The sequence below is a fragment of the Spinacia oleracea genome, chromosome 5, assembly GCF_020520425.1.
Source record: "Spinacia oleracea cultivar Varoflay chromosome 5, BTI_SOV_V1, whole genome shotgun sequence".
Classification (NCBI taxonomy): domain Eukaryota; kingdom Viridiplantae; phylum Streptophyta; class Magnoliopsida; order Caryophyllales; family Amaranthaceae; genus Spinacia; species Spinacia oleracea.
The window spans coordinates 2,189,592-2,207,330 of NC_079491.1; the positions used below are offsets into that span (position 1 = coordinate 2,189,592).

Sequence of the window (17,739 nt, forward strand, 5' to 3'; positions counted from 1 at the left end):
TTTCTATCCTTGTATCTTTTAGCAATACATGAGAAATCTCTGCACTACTTTTTATTAGAAATCTACTTTTATTTGATTACAAGAGAAGCAAAGAACTCTCTGCATTCTTGCATTCTTGTGACCCCTGAAAGATAGGGCTGACAATCCCTGGCCCGACCCTATAACCCCACTCGAACCCTATCTGAAGTTACTAAGAGAAACCCAAACCCGACCTAAACCGAACCCAAATGACCTGAAATCGACCCGATTTGACCCGTTTATCATATTTTGTAGTAATATTAAGTTTTACAATATTGTTTGACACAACCCGGAATCGACCCGAAACCAAACCTGAACCTGACCCATTGACCCGAATTTTCACCCCTACCGAAAGATATGAGTTTTATCACAACTCAAAATGGGGAAGGGCTGACTGTCCATCAAGTCCTCTTGCCCTATAATAGGTTAGATATTCGGTGACGCTTGTTCCCCTATACAAGGGTGGATTATCTTCTGATAGAAACTTCTCTATCGGTCTGTATATTTCGTTTTTCTTCTCGGTGCTCGGGTAGAAGAAACACGCGGCTGATACCCTTGGACAGTTTTTCCTTAGACGTACTCTGTGCTCAACGCTTTTGAACTTTGCATTTGTGATCAGCTGCATTTAGTCAAGAACATATGAAATTAGACTGTATTCCTGTTATGCTGGCTTATACAGGGAGAGAAGCTGATATAAGCCAAAAAACTGAACTGGTGTATATACTAGACCTGCCAAGATCCGAAAATATCGGGTCATGTAACCCGATTTTATCCGAACCCGAACATCCCGAGAAGTATTGAGTCAAAAAAACCGACCGATTGAAAATCATTGTAGTTATAGTAATAAATGAGATTATTTAGGAACTTTAAACACAGTAAACACGTTGTTGTTACTATTGTCGGTTGGGCCGTGTAAATGTGTAATATGATTTTGATTTTGAATTATACGTCATTTTATGGTTGAATTTCAACTAAATATGAACTTTGTGTATAAAAATTTGTTAAATTTTACGTATATTTTGTACGGAGTATAGATTTATTATCCAAGTTAATGAAAAATATAATACGCGTTTTAAAATCTCTCAACCCGTTGGGTCGACCCAAATGACCCGAAATCGACCCGATTTGACCCATTTATCATATTTTGTAGTAATATTATTTTTTTTTTACAATATTTCTGATATTTTTTGACACAACTCAAAATCGACCCGAACTTGACCCATTACCCGAGTTGCCACCCCTACGGGCTACGGAAAGATATGAGTTTATCACAACTCAAAATGGGGAAGGGCTTACTGTCCATCAAGTCCTTTGGTCCAATAATAGGTTCAAGAACCCGAAAGTTCTGGTTCTTGAACAAACATTTATAACCCGTGAACGCGAAAGTGACCGGCCTGAATTAACTCGAACCCGAAAGTAAATTCTTTACAACCCAACCCGGCTCGGCACGGCCCGTTTGACAGGTATAGTACTACTATCATACCATCCTGGCCTGTTTGGCCACATCAGAAGTTAAGGGTACGTACCTGCATTAAATCGCCGAGATGGACCAACAGAGCTCCCGGCCTAGGTTGAATATCGATCCATTGATCCCGGTGGAAGACTTCGAGGCCGCCGGTGTTATCTTGTAGGAGAATCGTCATGAAAGACGGATCGCAATGCTTCGTTGCACCTAAAGTTAGGTGTGGTTCTGGGCATGCAGGGTAGTAATGGCACACCAGGTTTGCAGTTCCCATGCATTCAATCTTGGTTAAGTACTCCTTTTCAAGTCCTAAAGCCATTGACATTGTTTCAGAGAGTTTATTCTTTAGTCTTAGTATGTTTTGAATGTACTCTGTTACTGCTTCCCTGCAAAAATGCACAAAGCAACATCAATTGTGGTTCTAAACAGTTAAATCTCTTGTACAGAGTTACTTGTTATAATGGTTACTCTGTAGTATAATCTGTAATTAGAACTAGTAACGTGACCAAGTAATCATGCATAGGGGTTGTGGCCTGGTCAGTCCGTAAAATAGTGGGCTTTCTGCATAATTTAGGCCCGCCTTTTGGGCCCGGTCTGATTAAAAAAAATTGAGTGGGTTTTGGGCAACTTAAAAGTACAGTTTTAGTTATAAATTTGGCCCGGAATAGCGGGTTTTGGTAGAGCTGATCATCACCGGCCAGCCCCGCTGGCCTGACCCGACCCCGCTCGAAAATTAAGGGGTTTTCAGCAGAATATTCCGGCCCGAACTTTTTAAAAAATTTGCGGGCTTTGGGCAACGTAAAACAACAATTTTAGTTATAAATTTGGCCCGACTCGAAAATGGCCCAAAAAGCCCGCTAATTTTGGCCTGAAATAGCGGGTTTTGGGCACAAAAAATTGGCCTAAAACTTGGCCCGGCTCGACATAATGGGCATATTTTTTCTCGGCCCAGCCCGCCTTTTTTTTTTTTTATCAAGTCTAGGTTTTGGGCTGTGAAATTCGGCCCGAAGTTTGGCCCAGCCTGACCTAAGGGATAGAATTTTCAAGGTGTGGCCCGACCCATAGTTGACAAGGTCTAAGATTAAAACGTAATACTATCTCTGTTTCAAAATGACCTTCACACTTTCAATTTTAGTTTGTTTCATAATGTTTTTTACACTTTGCTTTATTCTATTTTTGTACATGAAAACTTATTACTTACCCTACAATATTTACAATTTCCCACTCACTTTTTCATACTTTATTCATTTTTTCTTACATTCGCCCACCTTTTTACACATTTCTCACTTTATCCACATTTCATTAGTACATTCAACCAACTTTTTCCATTTTTATCTTAACATTTGTACAAATAGTAACCGTAAAGATCTTTACAAAACAAAGATAGTATGTAAGTGACATAGACTTTGATTTATATAAAGAGGGATGGAAGAAATAACCTGCAAACAAGAGGCAGTTCATCAGAATTCAAATCACCATCCTGATACTCAAAACTTACTGAATCCCTCCAATTAGCAGCCCTTGAAACCAACAGATCACCATTAGAGTAATACCTCACCTTATTATTAAACTCACGAGTATAGAACCTTCTTTTTTCAGTTACAGGCTGTTCATGGAACCTTCTAATCCCTTCCAACAACTCCTCCATAACTTCCAACTGTATTCCATGGTTAACTACCTGGAAAAACCCCCATGTTTCAGAAGCCTCGCGTACTTCCTCCACTATCGCGTCACTTTTAAAGTCTATTACCGGAAACTCAACCAAACGGGAAGAGTTTCCGTTTATGGAAAGGTTTTCAGGCGGGTGGATGAAGATTCGGGGTATTGTGGATATACCGGAGTCTGTAAGACCTTTGACTCCGGCTTTTGTTTGATCGAACAATTCGACTTCTTTGGCTCGATTGTAAGTGAGTTCGTGGTTGGGAATGGTGGATATACCGGAGTCTGTAAGGCCTTTAACTCCGGCCTTTGTTTGATCGAATTGTTCGACTTCTTTTGCTCGATCGTAATAAGTAAGGTTATCATGGTTGGGAATGGTTGAGTTTTTTGCCATGGAAGTGAAGTGAATTGTGTGAAGACAATGTACTATAAGGTGGAGTTGTTTGGTATGGTATATGTAGTGATGGTTGTGAAGTAAAAGACAAAGACTACCTCCTTAAGTTACCTTGGATTGTCAAATGTATATTGATGTTCATGAAAATACAAAGTTTTTGGACAAAAGACCAAAAAGAAGAGATGAGGTTACTAGTTTGGCATTTTCCTCTTTTGGAACCAATCATCAATTTAAAACTTTTAAGAAAAAAATAGCAAGTGTGTTCATTTTTCCAAGAAGTGGTTACCTAGGTTGCACAAATTCGGGCTACGGATACGGTCCATACAAATATGTACGGGGAAACGACAAAACGAGAACCAAAGGTTGATACCGTAGGGTGATAAGCATGTAAACACGTTTCGCTGTGTCGGAGTGTCGCGTGTCCGACACGTTTTGGAAACGGTTATAGTCATATTTTTGTCGTGTACGTGCACCATAAGTGGTTACATTATATATATGGTACAACACAAGAACATACGTGAAACCAATTTCACTCCAACTTTTTGATGATACGATTACTAGCCAGTCGATCGAGCCCTTGGCCTTTTAGAGCATGAGCAATGGCAAGCAACAACATTTGTTGTTTTGCTTTGACACATCAACTCCTCAGACCAAAGTACAATATCTCACGATGGTAAACTACAACATTATTAGCTTTGGTCGATCCCACGTGTCAGTTTTTACTCTCTAATGAGGTTGCTTGGGATCACTTAGAACGTACAAGCTTTTCCCAAGCTACAAGCTTGCATGTTTAGCATTGGTTGAGCTTGTAAGTTGTAACTCTAAGTATTTACGTAGTAGAAATTACAAACATGCCTTTATTGACAACCAATGCAGATGCTCTTACAGTATTTTTGTATTGTTGCAAGGTGATTTGTTACGTGTCTCGGGGTCATTTTTTCGGATATCAGATATGTGTGGCAACCCACATATCAGCTGAAAAAAAAATAGCTAAAGACAAAAAAAGATGTTCATTCTGCAAAAAAAAAGTACCATTTTTGTTTAAAAAAGTACCATTCAATTTATTTTTTGCCTTTTTTTTTCTTATTTTATCTTTTGCTATAATATGCATTTGCAAACACATATTAGATATCCGAAAATACTCTCACCTATAAATCGAAGAAACCGTTACCCAGAAACGTTGAATGGAGTCGGATGTAGTTGACAATAATCATGCAAAGCCGAAATATATATGGTAGTGGTTACTTTCTAGCCGAAATAAGCTACAAAGCCAAAAGAGGAAACAAATAGTACGGATTAGAAGATACTCCCTCCGTCCCGGAATACTCGACCCGGTTTGACCGGCACAAAGTTTAAGGGACTTGAATTGACTTATTTAAATTAATAGGTAGTAGTTGATAGTGGGATATTATTTTAATGTAGTTAGTGGGAGGTGGGTTAAGAGGTGGGGTTGTGGGAGAGTAGGGGTCGAATTTTTAATTATTTTTTGTATGAAGTAGGGGGTAGGTGGGTTAATAGGGGTGGAGAGAAATAATATAATATTGTTAGAATATTTCCATTTTTAGAAACAGGTCAAGTATTAAGGAACGACCCGATAAGGAAAACAGGTCAAGTATTCCGGGACGGAGGGAGTATATTACAAGTCTTTTCAACGTTTTGTGTATGGTTGCCCTAATCTGCATGTGATCTGCATAGCTAAGATTTTGAAGGCCTCTCAAAGAGTTAAAATTTCATTTTTGTTCGAGTAATTGGACTCTTGTGAGGCAAGAACTCTTATGTTAGGATAATGATCCCAAAACTTATCCCGAATTAGTATTTCAGATACCTTCATATTGTTAGGTTGGCAAAACGGGCATAATTTCACGTACAGGTATAATATGTTAATATATTTGTAGGAACGGTATAAGTTCAAACCAAATGAACCTGAACCTAGACCCACTTATTAAAGGCGGTAGCGTTTCAACTTTTAAAAGTATGGCAAGTCCGGCCTAGCATGAATGTGCCAAAAATGTATCTCTTTCTCAATAAAATGACATTAGTTGTGAAAAGTTAACTGTGTTTTATGATTCACCTAGTAATTACTCTGTATTAATTACGTTGTAGATATGGACGTGTTAGTTCTTTATTTTACTCGACGCCTTATTGTAAACATGGATGTGGGCCAAGATTCGTGTTGAGCCCACGTGTTGGGCCTGAACATGTTAGGTGTTGTGCCAAAAACTTTAAAAATGCGACTCGAGCAAGGCACAATCCCACGAGTTGAGTTGTCGCGCCTAAGCCTAATTTGACTCAATTTAACGTGTTTCGTCGTGTCACATCATGCCTTGCTGTACTAGCTTTTTCCAAAAAAAAAAACCGATCAGACGCAGTCACAATTCACGACTTCATGCTCGTGTCGGGTCGTGTCGTACTTTGGCCCATCCCGACCCAGCCCAGTGACATCTTTACGTTACTGTGACAAATATGTATAGAGAAGTGTTTTGTGGACAGGAACTTTTGTGTAAGAACGCCTTACCGAAAAGACCGCTTTGATTGCTTAACTAATTGGTTCATTGCTTAACTAATTAGTTCAATTGTTTAACTAATTGGTATTATTGTTTAAGTAATTAGTTCCACTGCTTAACTTAGATGACACCAAATTGATCTTTTGTGTGAAATCTACCTTATATAAAAGTTTGTATTTTGCGGAAGTCAATGGCCCCTGTTCTTTTAATCATCAAGTAGTACGGAGAATAATGAAAGTAAAGCTAGATTAAACAACCTCCCTCCCCAACAAGGCAACAAAAGAAGCTTATCTTGCAACAATAATTTTCAGTGGAAAAAAAACAATTCCAATATCAAGAATATATGCAAAGTTAAACATATTTATTTATTTTATCTTGTTGATTTTATAACCAAAAAAATCAAAATTATTTAAGTAAAATTCTAAATCTCTTTTTTAATCAATGAAATTCTGTATCCAAGTGTCATTTGACTACATAAAGAGACCAAATCAGTGCAATATCATAAAGAGTATGGATCCTATCTTAATTTCTAGCTTTTCACCCTTTTCCTTGAAAGGAAGTTTTGTGAAATGGAGTTAATTTGTAGTAAGACAAGGATTCCTTTTGTAAGATATATAGAGTGACCTTAACATTAACCAAAGGGATACGTGCACGTGACCGTGCATGTGCGTGCGTTCACGTGCGTGAGCCTGTTCGTGTGCTTGACTTATGTTTTTTTGTTGCGCGAATGAGCCATGTAGGGCAATACAAATTGTAAATAAGATAGTGATATTCGAACCTGGAACTTATCGTACACATACCCTAGGTTTTAACCACTAGATCAAGACCTCATTGGTGTGCTTGGCATATGGGTGTGCTGTGTGCAAAGATGGTCGTGGCCGGGTCAGCCCGAGCTAACGGGCCATGGGCCTAAACGGGTCAGGTCCACGCTAAGTTCAATCTCCATCGTGTCTGGCCGAGCTGGGATGAAAAGTTCAAAATAGGGCCCATGCCCACAGGCTGTCGTGCCTAAGCTTAAATTTAACGTGCTTTGTCGAGCCGTGTTGTGTCTTGTCGTGTTTTTTCCATTAAAAAAAAAGCGGACCGGCCCAGGCCCACAACTTTGTGGTCGTGACGGGCCGGGCTGGGATGAAAAGTTCAAAATAGGGCCCTTGCCCACGGGTTGTCGCGCGTAACCCTAAATTTAGCGTGCTTTGTCGTGCCGGGTCGAGCAGTGTTGTGCTTTTTCCAAAAAAAAAAAAGCAGCCCACAACCCACAACTTCTACTTGGGCCAGGCCGTGTTTTTTTCATGCCAGGTCAGGCCGGGCTGGGCTTTTTCGTGCCGGGCTGGGCATCTTTAAGAATAGCACAGTTGCGAACTTGGTGTATGTGTGTGTGTGCAGCAGTTGCAACTTTTATACTGTTAAGTCTGTGATTACAAGTTCTGTGAATTACAATAACAGCACCAGATCTACATTTACAGAGCAGAAAACAGTCCAACAATTGAAATAAACACTTGATTTTTAACTGAACTGAATATCAAATTATATGGGGGTTTCTGAATTAACACAAATACTCTCACAATGTGGGGAAAGAATTGAACTTTTCTAAGTTCAATGATTATTCCTGTTGGTACAATTCTTTAAAGCTTGATATGAGGAAGAACTTTAGTACTGCAACTTCCATGTAAACTGAAAAGCTTGAGATATTCAATCTGTGATATTTCTTTGTAAACTGCAGGATTTTTATCAGAAAGAAGTTCCTGTATTGGTTCATATTTTCGATTGTTATTTCTGCTATTTGGATACAGAAAACATGCTGCTGATAACCTGGGTCCTTTTCGATTTGCCAGTACTCTATGTTCAGCACTTCTGAACATATCATTGCTTATCACCTACACGAAAAAAAACCAAATGGGAAAGTTTAGTGTGTGCAAGTAAAGATGGTTGTGGGTCGGGCCGTCGTGCCTAAGCCTAGTTTTAATAAATTTAGCGTGCCGTGCCTTGTCGTGCTTTTTCCAAAAAAAAATGTGGCTCAAGGCCGTGCCTGTTTTTGAACTTTCGGCCCGGGCCGGAACGAAACATATTCAAATGTGTGGGCCCGACTCGGAATGATACAGAGCCAAATGTATGGACCCGACCCGTTGGGCCCATGGCTCATAGGCTCGGCCCGAAACCCGTACGGGAACGATACAGAGTCAAATGTGTGGGCTCGACACGAAATTATACCGAGCCAAATGTATGGGTCAGGCCCATTGGGCACATGGCTCACATGCCCGGCCCGAAGCCCGGCCTAGAATGATACATAGTCAAATGTGTGGGCCCGACCCGGCACGATACAGAATCAAATATATGACTCGTGGGCCCTGCCCGTGACCATCTTTATGTGCAACAGCGCAATAGTAAAAGCTTTTTTTTTTTTTGTGTATGCCAAAATAAGGCTTTGGAAAACCTTTATCTGAACATATTTGAGCTTATTTTGGTTTTAAGGTGAAAAAAAAAACGATGTCTTACCTGCAGCATATCACCTATCATAACGATAAGCGAACCCTCCACCGGCGGCACGTGTACCCACTGATTCTGATGCAAGACTTGGAGTCCGTCTATGTCGCCTTGTAACAGAATGGCTAAAAAATAAGGATCAGTATGGTGCACCGTGCCCAGAGTCAAATGCGGCTCGGGGCAAGGTGGGTAGTAATGACCCACCAACTTCCGAGCTTCCATGCATTCCATTAGTTCAAGGTGGTCACTCTCTAACCCTAAAGCCTCAGAAAGCAACTTGCATAACTTCCCTTTCAATTCAACAATGTGTTTGACATAATCAGACATAGGCTTCCTGCAGAATTCAATACACAACAATACAAATGTTATATTAATAGAGCTGGTAAGCTTACCCAACCCAACAAACCGACTCGAACCCAACTCAACAACCCAACCCAAACCAAACCAAACCCAATAATAAAGGGTTGGTCAAGTTTTTCAACCCATTTAATTAAATGGGTCAACCCAACTCAACCCGTTTAATTAAATGGGTCAACCCAACTAAACAGTCTAAACCCAACCCGTTTAATTAAATGGGTTGGGTCGGGTTGAAATTTTGAACCAAAAAACAACCCGCTTAATTCATATAACTAATTCAGTCAGGTCAACCCTTAAAAAAAAAATTAATTTTGGGTCTTTTTAGCTTTTATACAAATTGTAAATATGAAAAACTTAAACTAACGTCTACCAGCCACCAATACTTATTTTTCTCTCTATATATATACATATTGGAGTACTCCCTCTGTATTTTTTTAAGGGATACACTTGCCTTTTCCGGCCGTATTTATTTAAGAGATACACTTACCATTTTAGTAACTTATTAACCCTACCATCTAATTAAATAATACATCTAATATACCCCATCACCCACCATCCTATTAAACTAATATTTTCATAAACTCACCCCACCCTCCACCCACCAAAATGACATGGTCCCCACATATTTAATTATTAAAATATCTATCCAACCCCACTTGCTTTATTATTTTAATTCATTCAATTATTCTTCTTAATACCCGTGCCCGGCCAAGTGTATCTCTTAAAAAAATACGGAGGGAGTATTAGTTTTTGTTTTTTTAATGAGATTTGCCTCGAAAAACTGATCCCTTTAGATATAAAATTCAAAGAAACTTGCACTTAAAACGGGAAAAAAAACTTATACGGGTCAACTTCGGGTCAACCCGGAGTATAACCATGTCGGGTTGGGTTGAGAATCTCAACCCGTTTAAGTGGTCATGTTAGGTTGGGAAAATCTCATCAGTCTATAAATGGGTCAACCTTATTCCAACCCAACCCATTACCAGCTCTAGTACTTAATACACCCCAAAATGTATAGATTTTCAGTTGTTAAACTAAAACAGAGAAGAAGAAGAGTTACTAACTGAAACCTGCAAATTTTAGGTAAGGCTTCAAAATCTGCTGTCAAGTTCTCAAACTCACAAGCAATTGTATCTTTCCAAAATGCAGCTCTAAGAACCGGGTGAATAGTCGCATAATACCACACCTTCCTCGAAGAATCATGTGAATAATACTCCTCCTTCATCTCTTTCGCCTGCTCGTGAAAATCACAAACACTTTCCAACATGTTCATCATCACATCTGTTTGAACTCCATGGTTGATAACTTGAAACATACCCCATTTCCTCGAAGCTTCTAATACTTCATTAACAATAATCATACGCCTTTTACTTTCATAACCCTCGAGATTTATGATTGGAACTTGATTCTCGATACCATCATTATCAGAGTTCGCTTGCTTCAGATGATTCCTGTCAGAAGAAACAAACATTTTGGGGATTTTAAGGATACCAGAATCAACAAGTCCTTTTACACCTGATTTTGTTGACATAAGTTCACTCAAATCTTTCTCCCAATCATAATCATGATCATAAGTAGTACCATTACTCCCCATCTTATAAATCAGTATGTGGATTCAAAAAATGTCAGAAAATGTTACAGAATGATTTTATACTCATCAGATGTAAAGCATATTGTCTTTAATCAACCCATAATATTAGTGAAAAGTTGATGAAATGTTAAATATATGTTTAAAAAGAAGAAAGCAAAATGTTTCTGCAACTTTTTAAAGATTCACAAATTTCTGCAGCAGATACTGTGTTTGTCTGTAGTAAGGGACTGATTGTAGGAGAATGCTTAGTTTAATTTGCACCCCCATAACGGATATATTTTTCTAACAAAGCATACACTGTCAACATGTTTTTATATATTCCTGATTTTTACACCAAAAACAAAAACAAGAAAGTGATTTTTTTCGGATAAAACTTGGCTTTTAGGACTCACGAATGAATACAGTCATATACAGAGATGAACGTATGACATGATGTCGTAGTGATCTAGGCTCTGTTTTCTGAAAGTTCTTTACGCCTTGAAATATGAAATATGTGTCCAAAGTATTAAAACTTTTGACCGTAAATTCTCACTATTCTGTACATCAAAACGTTATCACGTAAGATCTATTTAGATTGATTTCGGTATGTAATTTTAGAATATCAACTTTAACATACGAAATTAGATATATTAGTGGTTAGATATTGCATTGGAATCTGTGCAAATAGTAAGTGTAAAGAATTCTAAGGAACAATCTAAAATTTGTAAACACATGTATTATGTTTACAAATTTGGTTAGGTTTATCACCGTTTTCACATCCAACCTAGACCTGGTCAAAAGGCGGGTCGGGTCGGGCCGAGGGCATAAAAGTCTGACCATTATGTCGGGTCGGGCCAATTTTAGCGCCATTTTGGACCGGGCCAAATTTATAACTAAAAATGTTGTTTTGCGTTGCCCAAAGCCCGTAATTTTTTTAAAAGTTCGGGCCAGGCCGGCCAAGATACTCTGCCCAAAACCCGCTAATTTTCGGGCCGGGCCCATGAAGATCAGCTCTAATCCAACCCTATTGTGATCAGTTTGCACAAAACTCAAAGCAAGCACATGAAAATAACATCTATAGTTGTACTCTTGTATAACAAAAGGTGGAGTTTGTTGGTTTGTTTCACCTGATTGCAAATTTTGATTGCAACAAAGAGCTGGAATTTGGTAAATTTTGATAATTATACAGTTATACACAACTGTCAGCGGTATAACTTGTCTATTGTAACTTGTCAGTTTTGCCTCTTTAACTCTTAATAATTAATCAAAAAGACCACAGAATTCCAACCTTTCTGTTTTCTGCTCTTTTGTTAGGTACAATTGTGTTGCATCTTGTTCTGCAAATCTGCAAAAGACAAAATATATACTCTGATCAGTGATCATACATTCATACCAGTAGAATCCTGCTTCCTAACTTAGTTGGCTGAAAAATGAAAAAAGGAAGGAAATGTAACAGCATTTTACAAGATCAACAACTGTCATAAAAGATGTCACATTTCTCACACAGAGTATGCACAGAAATACAGAATGTATTGAAGTCTGATTAGTGAATCAAGCTAATTAAAAGCAACTAATTAACAAGAAGTTGCCTAAAACAATAATAGTATTACTTCTGATCTGAGCACCAACTAACTTGTCATTTTTATTAATCTACGGAGTAATATATTGTTTCCACAGGAGAACACAATACAATGCTAAATGTGAGCCGTCTTATGGCATAAACATACAATAACAGTAGAATGCTCTATAATTCAGTAGAGAAGATTTGGCATCTTTACACTTAACATGAGTATCTGCAGGCTGCAGCATTGTAGATTTGTAGCAGTTGATCTTTGTATGAAAGCAGTAACCTTATGTCCAAAATCAGATATTACCACTGTATCAGTTGATATTTTCTTTCTGAAATTTACAATAAGATTATTGTGCAGAGTTCCAAGCTCTAACAATTAAAAGGGTAAATTACCAGAAGATTGAACGTGAGCCGAGTGTTGCCACCAAAGTACATCAGAAACAGAAAGTAAGCAAGCAGTTGTCTGAACAATACAATCTGAGCAGTGAGCACCAACTCATCAAGTGCTTAAGAGAAACTCTTCAACTCTATCAGACTAGACTACATCACTACAACATATCTGAAATCCTTTTGAGAGCACAACTTCTGGCACTGACATACAAATGCAGTAGAATTCTCCATACTACAGCACAGAAAATGGAGCATCTAGTTACTCCGTAATATGCAGTATTGTAGATTTGTCCTGAATCATATGTGTTCCGGTATGAGTTAAGAACGGTTGGAGAGGTCTTGCTGGTTGAGTGATTCTGATTCCGTGATGAGATCCTCCACAAGTGACACTGGTAAAACTAGCCTCGGAGGTGATTCGAGGATCCCAAAGTCAGAGAACGGTTGGAGAGGTCTGAATCCAAGCCAAGATTGTACCTTAAACCAATTCAGCAAGTTCATTTCATTTTAGTCTAGTTGGTAAACAATCTGAATCCAAGCCAAAATTGTACCTTTAACCAAACCAATTCAGTGAGTTCACCTCGTTTCAGTCCAGTTTGTATCGATGTTCTAATCCCCAAAAAAAGATTGTGCCTTTAACCAGTTCAGTGAGTTCATTTCGTTCTAATACAGATCAAGATTGAAACATTAACCAGTTCAGTAAGTTCATTTCGTTCTAATACAGATCAAGATTGTAACTTTAACCAGTTCAGTGAGTTCATTCCGTTCTAATACAGATCAAAATTGAAACTATAACCAGTTCAGTAAGTTCATTTCGTTCTACTCAGTAATACAGATCAAGATTGAAACATTAACCAGTTTCAGTAAGTTCATTTCGTTCAACAAGATTGTAACTTTAACCAGTTCAGTGAGTTCATCTCGTTTTAATCCGGAAAAGATTGCAACTTTAACTAGATCAGTGAGTTAGTTTCGTGTTCGGTTTTCGTTTGTTTAAGTGGTTCATTTTGTTCATCATTTCATACGATTTTAACAAATCTGTTCAATCCAGAATTTGCAGTTTCATGGACCTTGCAAAATCTGCAAATTTTTGCACAAAATACAGGTGAAATGACAGCCATCCAAAATTCCAAACAAAGCATTCAGCAAGTTAAACAAAACCAATCAAAACTGTTGTTTTCGAAATGATTTTAAACCCAAAAAAGCGCAAGAATTTGCAAATATTCGTCATTACTTCAGAAATTTTCCAGCTAATTAAAAAGAGCTAGAAAAACATTGCAACGACAAATTACATAAAAATCAATTTTGCACAAATATTGAGCTCAAACAGAGATTTAATTTACCCGGTCAAGCCTTCGATATGTGCTTCTCTAAAAGCATTTTGTAAATCCCCAAATTATTAAATAAATTCATCAAAATCAAATCCCAGAAAAATACGAAAAAATGGAGAATGATCAGACAGTACGAATACATTTAACACCATCATTCTGGTGAATCAAACCAATAGGAAACAATTGTTCATCACTTCATTCTCTATTATTTTCCACCAATTTTATAATTTATTCAGATTCTACAAAATTGGGAAATATTTTTTAAATAGTGTAGTCGCCATTAAAAAGGAATTCTCAAGCAATGAAATAAATAAATAAATGAACAAGAAAATCCCTAAAAATGGCGACCTTAAAACAATCTAGCATAACAAATGAGCTTAACAAGGTACTGATATGATTTAACCTATAAAGCACTCGAGTATGCATTAATCTAGCAACAAAATAAATTAAAATCAAGAATAGTTTTAGGGGGAAAATAAAAATTAACTTGGAAGGAGAGAAATTAGGATCAGATAGAGCTAATACAAATAATCGCCATCATACTGACGGATCATCCCAATAGGGAAAATTTGCTCGTCATTTCGAACTCTCAATCGCAAAAATGATCGAAGAAACTTTTGAAGAAGACAAGAAAATAATTAAATTGAAAAAACTGGAGGAAGATGAAAACGATTTGTAATTGAAACTTGGAAATTTGTTAATTTTATAGAGGAATCTTGATATTGCGGCGTCGCGTGTTCGGAGAACAGCAAGGTTGTGAAACCCTAATTTCCGATAAACCCTAATTCTGGAGAATATGGGTTTTGTGGGTTTGAATTTAAAAGGGTACAACCGTACAACCCTTGGATCAAGCTATTGATGGGCCAAGCTTGAGACATCTGATATTGAAAATGTGAAATTTTGTAAATTTTGAAGGCAATGAAGTACATATTTTAATGTCTTTTTCTTTATGATTTCTGCTTATTATACGGTCATTTAATTACTTATCTAACGCCCACGATTGCTTGTTATTGACAAAATAACGTCTAACTCTTTAATAATCGCACAAAATTGACAACTTAAGTATTGATTTACTTTAGGTTGATAACATTTTAGTTAGCGATTTATGAGTTAACAAATCGACAAATGAGTTGACGATTTAATATAGAAACATCTCATTTTCACGTCAATTGACGATTTTACCAGGAAACTGCAGATAAATAAAGAATCTCACCAATTCAAGTTCGAGTGTTCGTTGGCAAACCAAGAAAAGCAATTACAAACTTGGGCTTACTCAAATGGTAGATTGAGAAATTTACACACAAAAATAAAGGTGTATTTACGAATTTTGACATCCAAAATTGTACTCCCTCCATTCCTAAATGATCTTCATATTTGGAGTTTGGGGTGGAAAATAAGAAAATGGAATCTTGTAATGATTGGGTGTAAAAGAAAGTAATAAATAAATGAAGGAAAGTAATAAAGAAATGAAGGAGATAAAAGATTTTCACAAATTCTTATTTACAATAGGTTTACAATAAATATTGTACACCGGAGTAAAAGTTAACTCAAAATGCTTAAAAGTTCAGCTTTTATATGTAAAAGTTATCTTTTCTTAAGTGATAAATTTTTTCATTTTAGTAAACTTATTTCTTCAAAATCACTAATAATGTATAAAATTAATCATTTAAAATATTTATCTATCATTTTTTTACCTAATATAAAAGTTAATCAAAACTATAATAAAGTTACAAAAAAAGGGTTAAAGTTATCTTGGTGTACAATAAATTTATCGTACACCTTGTGCGCGCAAGACCTTTTGAAATATATTTTGTTTAAAGTAATAAAAAATCATAAAAGTGGGGTTGGTGGGTGAATGGGGAAATGTGAATGAATTAAATAAGGGATGATGGGGAAATTTATGGTAAAAAGTCATGTCCGAAAATAGAAATAGAAAGATCATTTAGGAACGACATTTATAGAAACAGGAAGATCAAAAAGGAATGGAGGGAGTATTCTTTTTAAATTAAAAAGTACTCCGTATAGTGTGAAGTCAAATACAAGCTTGTGATGTCAACTACAAGAGATGTTTACAACTCCCCCCTATAGATGGTTGTGGGCCGAGCTGGCCCGAAGCCCCGACCGGCACGAAAAAAGTTCGGCCAGTCACGGGCACGAAGTCATGGGCCATAGGCCGGGCCTGTGCCTTATTTTTTTGGAAAAAGCACGACAGGGCACGGCACGACAAAGCACGTTACACGATGGGCCAGCCCGGCACGAAAGCCCGTGGGCCGTGGGCTTGGGGGCCTGGGCCCTTTTAAACTTTTCGGCCGGCACAACACGGCACGAAACAACGTGGGCCTGTCGTGGGCCGACCCGGTTATGCTCGACCCAAAGCCCGGGCCAGGCCGGGCCACGACCATCTTTACCCCCCCCCCCCCCCGCCCTCTCCCTCGTATCTCTCTCACCCCCTAACATCTATTAGTGAATCTTATAGAGACGTAAAGATGGTTGTGGGTCGGGTCAGCCCGAAGCCCGACCCAGCACAAAAAAACCTGGCCCGGTACAAGCACAAAAATAGCACGGCCCAGCACGGGCACAAAGTCGTGGGTCGAGCCTGTGCCTTATTTTTTGGAAAAAGCACGACACGACTCGACCCGCCACAACAAACCACGCTAAATTTAGTAAAATTAGCCTTAGGCACAAAAAACTGGGGGCTTGGGCCGGGCCTGAACCCTATTTTTAACATTTCGGCCCCGTCCGGTCCGTCACGAAACAACATGGGCCTGCTATGGGCCAAGCCGGTTAGGCCCACGGCTCGACCCGGCCCAGCCTGACCCGCGACCATATTTACTAAAGGACGTCCATTATTTTGTACCGGTGAAAAAACGCATCTTTTTCTTTTTTGCCTTTTCTTGTGTAATAATACTTGGTAGACATTTGCTTCGAATATTAAACGCAATCAGATTAAAATCATTCTCGCAACTATAACAAATCGTCAAGATTACCGTGCTAGATCTACCAAACAGTCAATTTTTTTAGAATTATGTTATGATTTTCGAATGGAAGAACAAATTCACTCTTAACTAAAAGTTAATTTAAACTAATCAAGATTTGAGTCAGCCATTTATGAGTTAACAATACACACTAGATCATTATGCCAAAGTTTGCTTATACCTAATTATTCTGTAAATGCTTGCTTACACTCCATGTATTTATTCTGTAAATGTCCAAGTATTCAATTCGCTTCAACAATGTCACACAGTAAATACTGTATAATTAACCCAAATCACTGTATCCTGATTATCAATTTTTTTAGAGTCCAGTAATCTATATCAATGAATAAATTACGTCATATTTATGGTATGCATTTATCGACCAAATTGCAACAAAATTATTGATTGACGAGACATCTCACATCTCCCGCACAGGCAATGGTTTCAACAGGGATAATTTAGTCTTTTTAACTGCCTAGCATTCAATCCTTTGCCAAAAATGGTAGCCATTAAAATTAATTAAGTAACCTTGATTATTCATTCATTCAAGGTCAAGATTGTTCAATCATGAAAAATAAATTAATTATAATGAGTTTGTTTAACGAAAACCTTTTTTTTATTCTGAAAATAGAGAACGATCAGAGTACGAATACGTGAATTCGCCATCATTCCGGCGATCAAACCTTGAAATTTCAAGGATTTAATGAAAATGTTCATCAAATCGTTCGATTTTATAGAAGAAAAGAAAATTAATTAAAGAAAAAGCTGATGAAAATGGGGGAGATGAGTAATAGGATCAGATAGAGCTAATACATTGTTGCCATCATATCGGCGAATCAAACCAATAGGGAACAAAATAGTTCAATCATCATTTCAATTACTCTCCGTAAATTCTAACTTTATAAAAATAAATGAATCAAAACTTCGTAGATCTGAAAAACAAAGCGAAAAAGAAAAAAATTAAGTTTTGAAATAGAAGGGAGATACGATAATGGCGACAGAGGATGAAGGGTGGTAGTGACGCTACTGTGGAG

At 37.7% G+C, this 17,739-nt stretch overlaps 2 protein-coding genes and 3 non-coding genes across 6 annotated transcripts; all 5 read right to left on the reverse strand.

Moving 5' to 3' along the window:
* Window positions 1–29: 29 nt before the first annotated feature.
* LOC110784309 (1-aminocyclopropane-1-carboxylate oxidase homolog 11) lies at window positions 30–3,688 on the reverse strand. The gene is made up of 3 exons (XM_021988751.2): window positions 2,920–3,688; window positions 1,545–1,866; window positions 30–637 (listed from the first exon to the last, which is right to left on the reverse strand). The coding sequence occupies exons 1-3, from the start codon at window positions 3,531–3,533 to the stop codon at window positions 386–388; spliced, it is 1,188 nt and encodes a 395-aa protein (XP_021844443.2). The 5' UTR covers window positions 3,534–3,688; the 3' UTR covers window positions 30–385.
* A 3,849-nt stretch (window positions 3,689–7,537) lies between these two features.
* On the reverse strand, window positions 7,538–10,699 carry LOC110782392 (1-aminocyclopropane-1-carboxylate oxidase homolog 1). 2 transcript variants are annotated; one of them, XM_021986540.2, is made up of 3 exons: window positions 9,940–10,699; window positions 8,531–8,852; window positions 7,538–7,911 (listed from the first exon to the last, which is right to left on the reverse strand). In XM_021986540.2, the coding sequence occupies exons 1-3, from the start codon at window positions 10,467–10,469 to the stop codon at window positions 7,660–7,662; spliced, it is 1,104 nt and encodes a 367-aa protein (XP_021842232.1). In that variant the 5' UTR covers window positions 10,470–10,699; the 3' UTR covers window positions 7,538–7,659. The 2 variants fall into 2 exon arrangements, with proteins under 2 accessions (XP_021842232.1, XP_021842240.1); XM_021986548.2 differs by having other exon boundaries at window positions 9,946–10,696.
* A 3,148-nt stretch (window positions 10,700–13,847) lies between these two features.
* On the reverse strand, window positions 13,848–13,931 carry LOC130462296 (small nucleolar RNA Z102/R77). The gene has a single exon (XR_008922392.1). It is a non-coding gene; the product is annotated as a small nucleolar RNA Z102/R77 (small nucleolar RNA).
* A 301-nt stretch (window positions 13,932–14,232) lies between these two features.
* On the reverse strand, window positions 14,233–14,317 carry LOC130462297 (small nucleolar RNA Z102/R77). The gene has a single exon (XR_008922393.1). It is a non-coding gene; the product is annotated as a small nucleolar RNA Z102/R77 (small nucleolar RNA).
* Window positions 14,318–17,494: 3,177 nt separating this feature from the next.
* LOC130462295 (small nucleolar RNA Z102/R77) lies at window positions 17,495–17,584 on the reverse strand. Its single transcript, XR_008922391.1, has one exon. It is a non-coding gene; the product is annotated as a small nucleolar RNA Z102/R77 (small nucleolar RNA).
* Window positions 17,585–17,739: the final 155 nt, after the last annotated feature.

Coding starts and splice junctions, on each gene's coding strand:
- LOC110782392 (XM_021986540.2), bottom strand. CDS start 10,469: ATGGGGAGTAATGGTACTACTTATGATCATGATTATGATTGGGAGAAA. Junction 8,853..9,939: donor CCTAAAATTTGCAGGTTTCA/GTTAGTAACTCT, acceptor TGAATTCTGCAG/GAAGCCTATGTCTGATTATG. Junction 7,912..8,530: donor TGATAGGTGATATGCTGCAG/GTAAGACATCGT, acceptor TTTTTCGTGTAG/GTGATAAGCAATGATATGTT.
- LOC110784309 (XM_021988751.2), bottom strand. CDS start 3,533: ATGGCAAAAAACTCAACCATTCCCAACCATGATAACCTTACTTATTAC. Junction 1,867..2,919: donor GAACTGCCTCTTGTTTGCAG/GTTATTTCTTCC, acceptor GCATTTTTGCAG/GGAAGCAGTAACAGAGTACA. Junction 638..1,544: donor ATCTCGGCGATTTAATGCAG/GTACGTACCCTT, acceptor GACTAAATGCAG/CTGATCACAAATGCAAAGTT.